Source organism: Entelurus aequoreus, linkage group LG20 (genome assembly GCF_033978785.1).
Source record: "Entelurus aequoreus isolate RoL-2023_Sb linkage group LG20, RoL_Eaeq_v1.1, whole genome shotgun sequence".
In the NCBI taxonomy this organism is placed as follows: Eukaryota; Metazoa; Chordata; class Actinopteri; order Syngnathiformes; family Syngnathidae; genus Entelurus; species Entelurus aequoreus.
The window spans coordinates 25,503,229-25,515,980 of NC_084750.1; the positions used below are offsets into that span (position 1 = coordinate 25,503,229).

Here is a 12,752-nt window from a genome sequence, read left to right on the forward strand (position 1 = left end):
TGTCCTGCAGCCGCAAAGATGACGTCTGGACCGACCTGCTGGATGGAGTACATTTTGAGTCCCTTCTTGCGGTCCCAGATACAGATCAGGTCGTCCAGTCCCGAGCTGATGACGCACTTGGTGGTGCACACCAGCGAGGTTACGTCGCCGCGGTGCCCGTAAACGTGGCTGACGCGGTTGCCCGTCAGGACGTCCCACAGGCAGATGGCGCCGTCCTGGCCACCACTCGCAAGGACCATGGTCTGAGTGAAGAGGATAAAATCGCGTTACAGTGGAACCGCCATTATGTATGTGCTCCAACTCCACTATATCACAAAAAAATAAGAGTTGTAGAAATGATTGGAAACTCAAGACAGCCATGACATTATGTTCTAAGTGTATGTCAACTTTTGACCACGACTGTATATAAAAAAATACATGTGCTTCATTAGTCACAAAGCAGGAAATTAACTACCTGGTCGATGTAAATGGCGGTGATCCCCCCCGAGTGACCTTGCAGCGTGAAGAGGCAGCACGAGTCCTCCAGACGGTACACCTGACAAAACAGACATTAGTCGGAGCGTCTGCCATTTTTACCCAGGGGTCATACGCTGCTCGTACCCTGATGGTGTGATCGTGGCTGCCGGTGACCACCCTGCCGGCAGCGGCTCGCAGCACCGTGATGGGCTTCTGGTGAGCGCACTGCACCGAGCGCGTCAGCGTGCAGCTGATGGAGTCCTCGCCGCCAGCGCCTAAAAACAAGGACGCGGTTTAGAGGCAGGTGGCGAAGGCGCTCGGCCAGAGCGACGGCGGCGTCTCACCTCGGAGCTGAATTACGACCAGAGGATTGTTGACGTCCACGCTGAAGAAATCCAACGAGCCGTTAAGACGCGCGACCACGATTCTGCGCGACAACAAAATGGCCCTCAGCTGACCTGTATGTCATGTGACCCTGATTTGAACGTGACTTGTCCACCTGTTGTCCAGGAAGATGAGAGCTGTGATTCCAGAGGCGCCGTCGTCGTTTGTGCAGTACAAACATCCTTCCGTGGCGTCCCACAGCTGGAAGCACATGACGGGTCAAAGGTGAGGACACGCAGGTCAAAAGGTGAGGACACGCAGGTTAAAAGGTAGACAAAGGTCAAAAATTGAGGAAGCGCATGTCAAAAGGTCAAAAGGTGAGGAAGCACAGGTCAAAAGATGAGGACACGCAGGTCAAAGAGTCAAAAAGTGAGGACACGCAGGTCAAAGAGTCAAAAAGTGAGGACACGCAGGTCAAAGAGTCAAAAAGTGATAACACGCAGGTAAAAAGGTGAGGAAGCGCAGGTCAAAAGGTGAGGACACGTAGGTTAAAAGGTAGACAAAGGTCAAAAATTGAGGAAGCGCAGGTCAAAAGGACAAAAGTTGAGGACACGCAGTTCAAAAGGTGAGGACACGCAGGGAAAAAGGTGAAGAAGCGCAGGTCAAACGGTAAACACAAATCAAAGGTCAAAAATTGAGGAGTTGCAGGTCAAAAGGTGAGGACACTCATGTCAAAATGTGAGGAAGCACAGGTCAAAAGGTGAGGACACGCAGGTCAAAAGGTCAAAAAGTGAGGACACGCAGGTCAAAGGGTGAGGAAGTGCAGGTCAAAAGGTGAGGACACGCAGGTCAAACGGTAGACACAGAGCAAAGGTCAAATATTGAGAACGTGCAGGTCAAAAGGTGAGGACACTCAGGTCAAATGTCAAAAGGTTAGGACAAGTCAAAGGTCAAAAGGTGAGGACACCTAGGTCAAAGGTAAGGCTGCACAGGTCAAAGGTCAAAAGGTGAGAACACGCCGGTCAAAAGTAAAGAAAATGAGGACGTGCAGATTGGAAGGTGAGAGCAGGCAGGTCAAAAGGTGAGGACACACAAGTCAAACGGTAGACACAGATCAAAGGTCAAAAAGTGAGAACACACAAGTCAAAAGGTGAGGACACATAGGTCAAAAGGTGAGAACACGCTGGTCAAAAGGTGAAGACACACAGGTCAAACGGTAGAAACAGATCAAAGGTCAAAAATTGAGAACAGGCAGGTCAAAAGTAAAGAAAATGAGGACGTGCAGATTGGAAGGTGAGAACAGGCAGGTCAAAAGGTCAGAACACGCAGGTCAAAAGGTGAGGACATGCAGGTCAAATGTCAAAAGGTTAGGACAAGTCAAAGGTCAAAAAGTGAGGACATGCAAGTCAAAAGGTGAGGACACGCCGGTCAAAAGTAAAGAAAATGAGGACGTGCAGATTGGAAGGTGAGAACAGGCAGGTCAAAAGGTCAGAACACGCAGGTCAAAAGGTGAGGACACGCAGGTCAAAAGGTGAGAACAGGCAGGTCAAAAGGTGAGGACACGCAGGTCAAAAGGTGAGAACAGGCAGGTCAAAAGGTGAGGACAGGCAGGTCAAAAGGTGAGGACACGCAGGTCAAAAAGTGAGGACACGCAGGTCAAAAGGTGAGGACACGCAGGTCAAAAAGTGAGGACACGCAGGCAGTGTTAATGTTGAAAGCTGTTTTTCCATTTAGTTTTAGTTATAGTCTTTTGACGAAAATGTATTTTAGTTTTAGTTAGTCTTTTGACGAAAAAAATTATTTTAGTTTTAGTTATATTTTAGTCATCTAAATTGATTTAGTTTTAGTCGACGAAATCCCTTAACATTTTAGTCGACTAAAATTACAGTAAAATAAAGTAGTGTACAACGCATCTTTGATGTTGTCTTGAAAGCATTTTTATGAAATATTATTGCAGAGCATCTCATTAAAACTAAAGACCTGCACTCCATTAGTATTTAAGTACAGTTTTTAATTTTTTTTTTTTTTTTCCCAAATGTTAACCTAACTAACTAAAACGGTCACATGAAGAAAAACAAAACAGTTTTATTCTAGATAACAAAAGTAGTGGTAGAGTAAGCAGTCTTGTTCCTGCTCTACTGGTTTTAATAGTAACAGTAATTCAGTCCAGTATGAGTCATGTGGGACTATTAGTTTAGGCCTCCTCACTGTTGTGCAGAGATGGTTAGTTAGCCTGCAAAAGACGCTTCAAGTTGGTCGTATGTTTACCAGAGAAAATGAAACCACAGGGTGTCTTGTAGGGGTGTAACGGTACACAAACATTTCGGTTCGGTACGTACCTCGGTTTAGAGGTCACGGTTCGGTTCATTTTCGGTACAGTAAGAAAACAACAAAATATAAATTTTGGGGTTATTTATTTACCAAATTTGCAAAATCTTCCGCCAAAAATATTTTTCTTAGTGGAATATTTGATGTGAAGTAATGGGAACCTTGGATAGGTCAATAATTCATAATAACATTGATTTTGATTCAATATTATGTTTTGAGGAATGACAGTTTGAAAGAAAAAAAAACCAGCTTTGTTTTATTAGTCAACATTGCAACTTTTTCTAAATAACATTTAACCTTTAAGCTTTTTTATTTCACTTTTGTTATGTTTTTGTTTATTTTAATAGTATTTTTAGAATGTGCCGTGGGCTTTAAAACATTAGCTGTGGGCGGCAAATGGCCTCCGGGGCAAAACTTTTGACACCCCTGCTATAGATAATAAAAATTAAATCTGATAAATCCATGGATAAAAAGCAGAGCCTAGCGACGCATGCGCGTTTATCATAACTCTCTCGCTCTCTCTGTCTCTGCCCCTCCCTCACCAATGCTGCTTCGCACACAATTTGTTTTCTTTTTAACGCCTTCTTAACCCTGAACGTACATTGAAAATACACGCAACCCTAACTCAAAATGCCGGACATTTGAGGCATTTAAGAAACTCCGCCCTGACAGCTCCGCAAAAGAGGACATGTCCGGTGAAAAGAGGACGTATGGTCAGTCTATCCTAGCCCGTTAGCTGCTAGCATGCCGTGCGTTGTGCCTCGGTGTGCATTGTTTACACAACGTGCGTTACGCTACTTAATATGTCTGTGTGGAAACTCGTTCGGTACACCTCCGAACCGAACCCCCGTACCGAAACGGTTCAATACAAATACACGTACCGTTACACCCCTAGTGTCTTGTTGTGTCTTGTCTACCTATCTTCCAGGTGTAGAAGACATATTGGAATGACGTGTGTAACAATACAGAATAAGGATGAAACGATATGAGAATTTCATACCGCAGTTATTCACGGTTACCATGTGATCACGTTACCGTCTTATTTTAGTCCGGGGAAAAATGGGTCGTTGACGATAACTAAGACATTTTTTAGTCAACAAAATGAACACTGTACGCAGGTCAAAAGGTGAGCACACACCTCCAGTGCGCCGTTGCTCCTCCCCACAGCGATCAAAGTCCCGTTGAGCTCCATGGACCACACAGAGCCTTGCATGGCGCTCATGTCATAGGAGGGGGGAGGGGCGGCGGCCCCCCCTGGGGTGCGCCGCCTGCGGACCGTGCCGCCGGAGCGTGGCGAGGAGGGACAGGTGTAGGCGAGCGGCGACGGGAGCGTGCACTCCGTGTGGAGAGGCGCCACCAGACGGCTAAAGTCGAAGCCCGCCCTGCCAGACGGCGGGGTGCGGGGGCTGGGCGGCGGGGAGAAGTTGAAGTTGATGAGCGGCGTCATGTCCGGCTGGCCTTCGAAGCGAAACGGGCGATACCGTAATGAGTTCACCTCGTCCTCTGAGGGGTCGGAACCTTCAATGCTTGAATGGTCCGAGTGGGCGGCTGCCACGGGCGCTTCCCCCCAGGAGATGCTCCTGAGTGACACACACACACACACACACACACACACACACACACACACACACATGTATAAGCTGCGGTTCAAGCAGGCGTCCCGCAGGAGGTCAGTCTCACCCCGGCTTGGGGATGACAGTCAAGCAGTCTCCCGTCAGGGCATCCCACACACGGATCTGTCCCGCCAGGCAGCAGCTCGCAAGTCGCATCCCGTCACTCGCCAGACACTCGATGTCCTGCGGGAGGGGCGGAGGAGGTCAAAGCTGAAGGTTTGATCCGGCCGGTCACAAACAGAAGACGGGATCTTCCCCCACCATCATGTGGCCGCTCAGCAGAAGCGGCGAGATCTCGCTGATGGGCGCCGAGTAACCGTAGCCGTCGCAGGGTAGCTCCCCTTGGCGGCGGCGGCGCCGTTCCATCTGGCCGTAGTTTCGAGGACACAGGATCCGGTAAAGACAGAGGAGCAGCAGAACCAGCAGGACGCCGGCCGCCAGACCCAGAGCCGCCACCCTGGAACGTTCCAACAAGGACCTTTGACACCAGCAAACACCGTGCAACCAACTAAACGGCCGCCATGTCGCCGTAACCCCGCCCCTGTCACGTCAACTGTCGTCATGGCAACAAGCTTTTAGTAGCTGTGGTTGGAAAGAAAACTTCCGCATCTTGAACTTTAAACCCTCGTAAAAAAAAACTAAAAAAACTGGGCCAAGGCCTGGGGAGGGACTTCCAAGTCAGGGACCAGGAAGGGGGTCAAGGCCTGGGGGTGGGGAGGATCAAAGCTCAAGCAAACCTGTGTAAAGTTTCCCCCCTTATCATGGTCAAATATTATAACACTCTCATTAGTTTGTGCTACAAATCTTTTGTTGCTATTAGTTTTTATGTATTAACATTTTATGATTGAGTTTGCATGTTCTCCCCGTGACTGCGTGGGTTCCCTCCGGGTACTCCGGCTTCCTCCCACCTCCAAAGACGCACCTGGGGATAGGTTGATTGGCAACACTAAATTGGCCCTAGTGTGTGAATGTGAGTGTGAATGTTGTCTGTCTGTCTGTGTTGGCCCTGCGATGAGGTGGCGACTTGTCCAGGGTGTACCCCGCCTTCCGCCCGAATGCAGCTGAGATAGGCTCCAGCGCCCCCCGCGACCCCGAAGGGAATAAGCGGTAGAAAATGGATGGATGGATGGATTCATAATCAGCCGCCACAACCTTGTCAAAATTACCCCAAAATTGTCCCATTCGTTTGTGCCACACGTGTGCTGCAACTTTTTTGTCCAAGTACCATAATTTCATATGAATCAATTATGGCCCACCACCAAACATTTCAGGAAGATCGAAGCATGCGGGAGGAAGTTACCACTGTTATAATTTTCCACCACAAGGGGGCGCCCTTAGTGTCGATAGTAACGTTTAGTCCTGATCAGATCCCAACCTCATGTCAGTTTAGGAGATCCGATCATCAAAGCAGGGGTGTCAAACGTACGGCCCCGGAACAGGTTTTATCCTGCCCGCGTGATGAGTTTGCCAAGTATTAAAATAAGCTGCTTTTTTTTTTTATGAAAGAAACTGCTGTTCTAAATGTGTCCACTGGATGTCACAATAGCAATTCTGTTAGGACTAGCAAGAGGTACAAAGTAAAGCGTAGCTACGGCTCCTCTCCCTCGACCCAAATGAAACTTTAAACCTAAGTCTTCTGCTACGAACACATCGTTATTCGGCACCCTTGCTCCCCCATTATGTTTGTCAAAAACGAGAAAATGTAACCCTTTTGAACAGTTTTTACTAGAGATGTCCGATAATGGCTTTTTTGCTGATATCCGATATTCCGATATTGTCCAACTCTTAATTACCGAATCCGATATAAACCAATACCGATATATACAGTCGTGAAATTAACTCATTATTATGCCTAATTTTGTTGTGATGCCCCGCTGGATGCATTAAACAATGTAACAAGGTTTTCCAAAATAAATCAACTCAAGTTATGGAAAAAAATGCCAACATGGCACTGCCGTATTTATTATTGAAGTCACAAAGTGCTTTTTTTTTTAACATGCCTCAAAACAGCAGCTTGGAATTTGGGGCATGCTCTCCCTGAGAGAGCAGGAGGAGGTTGAGGTGGGCGGGTACCGGGGGGTGTATATTGTAGCGTCCCGGAAGAGTTAGTGCTGCAAGGGGTTCTGGGTATTTGTTCTGTTGTGTTTATGTTGTGTTACGGTGCGGATGTTCTCCCGAAATGTGTTTGTAATTCTTGTTTGGTGTGGGTTCACAGTCTGGCGCATATTTGTAACAGTGTTAAAGTTGTTTATACGGTCGCCCTCAGTGTGACCTGTATGGCTGTTGACCAAGTATGCGTTGCATTCACTTGTGTGTGTGAAAAGCCGTAGATATTATGTGACTGGGCCGGCACGCAAAGGCAGTGCTTTTAAGGTTTATTGGCGCTCTGTACTTCTCCCTACGTCCGTGTACACAGCGGCATTTTAAAAAGTCATACATTTGACTTTTTGAAACAGATACCGATAATTTCCGATATCACATTTTAAAGCATTTATTGGACATCTCTAGTTTTTACCTCCGTTTCTTACAGTTTGTTGAGTTAGCACTGAATTGATACGTGGACATGACAAAGGAGGTGTTTGATACCTCGAAGAGTTTACATGTTGTGTTTTTTGTTCAATCCCAGAAAGACTGCGATTTAAAGTTTAATCCTGGCTTTGTAGAAAGCCTAACCTCATTGTGCCTTTCATTGTGTTTTTGAAACTGCACCAATTTCCTCAGAATTTTCACCAAACTTGAAGTGTTTTGTGATTTGTACGTTTTCATAATGTGCATGTTCTATTTTTGGCCAAAGTAAAACAAAGTAAACAACCTGGAGTTGTCTTTATTTTTAAGTTATCATGCCATGATTTTTACCATTCCGGCCCACTTGGGAATAGATTTTCCTCCATGCGGCCCCTGAACTAAAATGAGTTTGACACCCCTGATCTAAAGTGAACTCATGACAGTTAGATGGTTAATGGCGAGGGGCAGGTTTCGCCGCTTGGCTCAACCCCCCGAAAATAGATACCAAAAGATACTGACCCATCAAGCATTTTTAGGGTGTCGTCATCATCATGTCTACCAATTATGACAAAGATCTGAATTTGTGGAGCCAAGTTATAAATGTTGAAAGTTTTGTGGCGAATCATCAGATTGAAGTCGCCAGCAATTTTTGTGACGATTCGTGAAACTGCTGGCAGGGGCTTTTATTTTTTTATTTTTTTTAAGGGGGTGCTAAAGAGTCAATTTTGAAATTTCGTGTTGGCTGGCCATAAAATAAAACATTTTTTCGCCAGGATCGGATGCACTTGCAAAAAGTGGTGAGTTTTTGTGCATGTTAAGGGCCTCAAAAATGTGATCGAAGTGGGCAGAAAATAACGCACGGAGCCATTACAATAGGGCCCTTGTGCATCCATCCATCCATTTTCTACCACTTGTCCCTTTCGGGGTTGCGAGGGGACTGGAGCCTATCCCAGCAGCACTCAGGAGGATCCCTAACCCTGGACAAGTCGCCACTGCATCGCAGGGTCAACACAGATACACAGACAAGGACGGGACCCAGCCAAGGCCCGGTTAGTGGTTCAGTGCCTGGGGACGGGGTCAAGGCATGGTGCGATGTGTTCTGTTGGCAAAAAGATGCTGAGCAAGCGTGTTCATGGTCATGGGATCAGTACTGACTTGTAGAGCGTCAGGTCCGTCTGAAGATCCGGGACCTGCTGAATGGGCAGCAGAGGGTGCTGAGTGTCCTGTGGGTGCCTTGCCTCTATAGCTTCCTGGGGGCTGACGTGGAGGGTGACGGGAATGACGGGAAGGATGCTGATGTACCTGAAACACGCACAGGAACGATGATGCAACATCCTCACACCAAGTGTACCTAATGAAGTGACTCACCTTTTAGCTAGCGTGATGTTGTAGTAGCTAAAGAGCGAAGGCCAATGTCTGAATGACAACTTCCTCCATACTTCCTCATCCTCAGACTCCCATGTGATCTGTGGTACGGCGGGCGGAGGATGCGGGAGGGACTGTCCCTGTGGGGGGTTGTCAGGTATGGGCGTGGGGTCCGGCGCCCAACGCTCAGTCAAAGTGCTGGTCGGATCTCCTCCACGGAAGACGGGGGCCACTTCCAGGTGGGGGCTTATGCCTCCGCCCCCGGGGTCCCCGAGAGGGCTTTGATCTGACACCTGTGCAGCCAGGTAGATGCGCAGTCCAGCTGGGTCGGTGTAGACAAGAATACCGATCCAGATCACAGTACTGACCTGAAAACCAACCACAGAAAAGACCATGACACCTGGACCTAAATGTGTCTTCAATCGCACTGGAACTGAACTGTGTACTAGGTTATACTAAGTTCACGATGTACTACATAGACTGTGTACTAGGTGGTCAATGTGCTAGTTTGTGCTAGGTGGTCCATGTGCTAGATTGTACCATGTGGTCCATATACTACGTAGTCCATGTGCTAGGTGGACCATGAACTCAAGCAGTAGAGAATAGATGGATAAAAATGCATGAAAATGTTTTAAAGCGTTAACATTTATCTGGAAGACAGATGCAGTCATCTAAAGATCCACATCTGGCTCCTGAACCACAGCTTCGCTACCCCTGTACTAGGTGGACCATGTACTAGTTTCAAATTAGGTGCTCCATGTATTAGGTGGACCATGCACTTAGGTGGTACTAGATGGAACATATACTGTACTAGGTTGCACAAGGTGGTCTATCTGGTCCTAGGTGAACCATGTAGTCTGAGGTGGACCATGTAGTCCTACGTGATACTAGGTGGACTAGGCGCTATTAGGTGGTGCATGTAGTAGGTTGTACAAGGTGGCCCACGGACTAAGTTATACTAGGAGGTCAACGTATGTGGTTGTACTTGGTGGGGCACATACTTTGTCGTACTTGGTGGTCCACGTACTTGGTTGTACTAGGTGGTCCACGTACTTGGTTGTACTAGGTGGTCCCCGTACTTGGTTGTACTAGGTGTGCTTTGTGGTCCATGTACCAGGTGGTACTGTGTGGTCCGTGTCCTATGTGGTGATAGGTGGATCCATGTATTAGGTGGTACTAAGTGCTCCGTGTACCAGGTGACGCCTAGGTGTCCCGTGTACTAGGTGGTCCGTGTACTAGGTGGTACTATGTGGTACATGTACTAGGTGGTACTAGGTGTTCCATGTACTAGGTGGTACTAGGTGTTCCATTTACTAGGTGGTACTAGGTGTTCCATGTACTAGGTGGTACTATGTCAGGCCTGGGCATTCTGCGGGCCACATCCGGCCCTTTGTGCGTCCCGCGTGAGGCCAATCATAAATTACAAAATACATTTTAAAAAGTATCTATGTCGAGTGTGCAATACAACGGTGCTGCTTTTGTTTTGAAAAGCGTTATTTGTATTACTTCCGTGTGGACGTATGCGCGTTAGTGAATGTGAACAGCGGAAATCACAAATTACAAAATAAAGTTTAAAAAACATCTATGTCGTGCGCACAATACAACTGTGCTGCTTTTATTTTGAAAAGTGTTATTTATGGACGTATGTCCGGGTGTAACCTGTGAGTGAAGGTGCACAGCGACAAGTGATGCACGGTTACCCCCGAGACGCTAAAAAGAGAAAAGTTGATGACGAATGCCGTGTTTTCAACAAGACATGGACTGCCAAGTATTTCTTTCCAGAAATTAAAGGTAAAGCCGTGTGTTTAATTTGTGGTACACAGCTTGCTGTGTTTAAAAAATATAATTTGAATTGCCACTACATGACGAAGCACGAGGAAAAATACCGGAATCTGTCTGATGAAGCGCGCGCAAGGGAGGCTGATGCGTTGATGGTAAAACTGCAAACCCAACAAGGACTTTTTGCCAAATTTCACACCCCCAGAGATGCAGCCGTCAGGACAAGTTTTGTAATTTCTCACAAAATCGCCAGAAAAAGTAAGGCGTTTTCTGACGGAGAGTTTATTAAGGAGTGCTTATTGGACTCTGTTGCGCTGATATGCTCGGAAACTTGGAGCTTCAGCTGAAGAACAGAACGGCCGACTTTGACTGTTTTTCGCTGACTTTGGATGAGAGCTGTGATGTACGTGACACCGCCCAGCTGCTCATCTTCTTACGTGGGATAACTGCTGACTTTCAAATCACGGAGGAGCTGGCAGCCAATTAAAGGGAGAACCACAGGTAGTGACTTGTTCACATAGGTAAATGTGCATTTGGACATGTTAGGACTGAAATGGGACAAGCTGGCAGGTGTGACAACAGATGGTTGTCCAAATCTGACGGGGAAAAATGTTGGACTTTTAAAGAGGATGCAGGATAACTTTAAATTAACCCTGTGCAGAAATTGACATTTTTGCAATACATCAGGAAGTGTAGTGTAAGACAGTGTTAAAAATAAAACCATCAAAAGCAATCTGCTTTTGTATAAAGTTAAGTTAGGTTAAATGAAAGTATTATTATTATTATTAATTATTATTATTTATCTTACGGTATATCAAAAATAATATTGAGCAAAATTTAATTGAAATATTGTCGATGTGGCCCTCCAGCAGTGCTCGGGTTGCTCATGCGGCGCCCGGTAAAAATTAATTGCCCACCCCTGTACTTTGTGGTGCATGTCCTAGGTGGTACTATGTGGCCCATGTACTAGGTGGTACTATGTGGTCCATGTACTAGGTGGTACTATGTGGTCCATGTACTAGGTGGTCCATGTACTGTGTGGTCCATGTCCTAGGTGGTACTATGTGGTCCATGTACTGTGTGGTCCATGTGCTAGGTGGTACCATGTGGTCCATGTACTAGGTGGTACCATGTGGTCCATGTACTAGATGGTACCATGTGGTCCATGAACTATGTGGTACAATGTGGTCCACGTGCCAGGTGGTACTATGCGGTCCATGTGCCAGGTGGTACAATGTGGTACTATGTGGTCCATGTACTATGTGGTCCATGTACTAGGTGGTACCATGTTGTCCATGTACTATGTGGTCCATGTGACAAGTGGTACTATGTGGTCCATGTGCCAAGTGGTACTATGTGGTCCATGTGCCAGGTGGTACTATGTGGTCCATGTACTATGTGGTACTATGTGGTCCATGTGCCAAGTGGTACTATGTGGTCCATGTGCCAAGTGGTACTATGTGGTCCATGTGCCAGGTGGTACTATGTGGTCCATGTACTATGTGGTACTATGTGGTCCATGTACCAGGTGGTACTATGTGGTCCATGTGCCAGGTGGTACTAGGTGTTCAATGTGCTAGGTGGTACCATGTAGTCCATGTGCCAAGTGGTACCATGTGGTCCATGTGCCAAGTGGTACTATGTGGTCCATGTACTATGTGGTACTATGTGGTCCATGTACCAGGTGGTACTATGTGGTCCATGTGCCAGGTGGTACTATGTAGTCCATGTGCCAGGTGGTACTATGTGGTCCATGTGCCAGGTGGTACTATGTGGTCCATGTACTATGTGGTACTATGTGGTCCATGTACCAGGTGGTACTATGTGGTCCATGTGCCAGGTGGTACTATGTGGTCCATGTGCCAGGTGGTACTATGTGGTCCATGTACTATGTGGTACTATGTGGTCCATGTACCAGGTGGTACTATGTGGTCCATGTGCCAGGTGGTACTATGTAGTCCATGTGCCAGGTGGTACTAGGTGTTCAATGTACTAGATGGTAGTAGGTGATCCATGTCCTAGATGTACTACATGGTGGTGTTCCCCTCACCATGATGATGCGCTGAGCCAGGCGCGTGCGGGCCAGGAAATAGACAAGTCGCAATCTCTTGGGCGGTCGCAGGTTGATGGTATGAGGGGAGGGCCGTGGGGGACGGCGCACTTCCTGTATGGGCGGAGCCATGTGTCTGTGCAGGTCAACCAGCTGGAGAGTTGAAGAGCATTTGTTTAGAACTTAGTCTAGCTCAAAGAGGCAGACACGCTCTTACATTCAACAACAAGAAGAGTGCATTAAGAAATAATAAAATAATGACTAAATATTGTCTACAGTATTTTAAATCATTAATAATCAATGATTCATTATTGTGTTTAATTTCACCAAAA

At 46.9% G+C, this 12,752-nt stretch overlaps 1 protein-coding gene across 1 annotated transcript in view; it reads right to left on the reverse strand.

Annotated features, from left to right (window-relative positions):
- Positions 1–12,752, reverse strand: part of scap (SREBF chaperone) — a 38,378-nt gene that overhangs the window by 782 nt on the left and 24,844 nt on the right. Inside the window, exons 12-22 of the mRNA XM_062029734.1 lie at positions 12,421–12,573; positions 8,595–8,959; positions 8,382–8,528; positions 4,983–5,178; positions 4,789–4,904; positions 4,247–4,688; positions 956–1,041; positions 801–883; positions 601–731; positions 455–535; positions 36–242 (exon numbers count right to left, since the gene is read on the reverse strand). Of these exons, the coding sequence (XP_061885718.1) occupies positions 36–242; positions 455–535; positions 601–731; positions 801–883; positions 956–1,041; positions 4,247–4,688; positions 4,789–4,904; positions 4,983–5,178; positions 8,382–8,528; positions 8,595–8,959; positions 12,421–12,573 (2,007 nt within the window). The remainder of the gene's footprint in view (positions 1–35; positions 243–454; positions 536–600; positions 732–800; positions 884–955; positions 1,042–4,246; positions 4,689–4,788; positions 4,905–4,982; positions 5,179–8,381; positions 8,529–8,594; positions 8,960–12,420; positions 12,574–12,752) is intronic.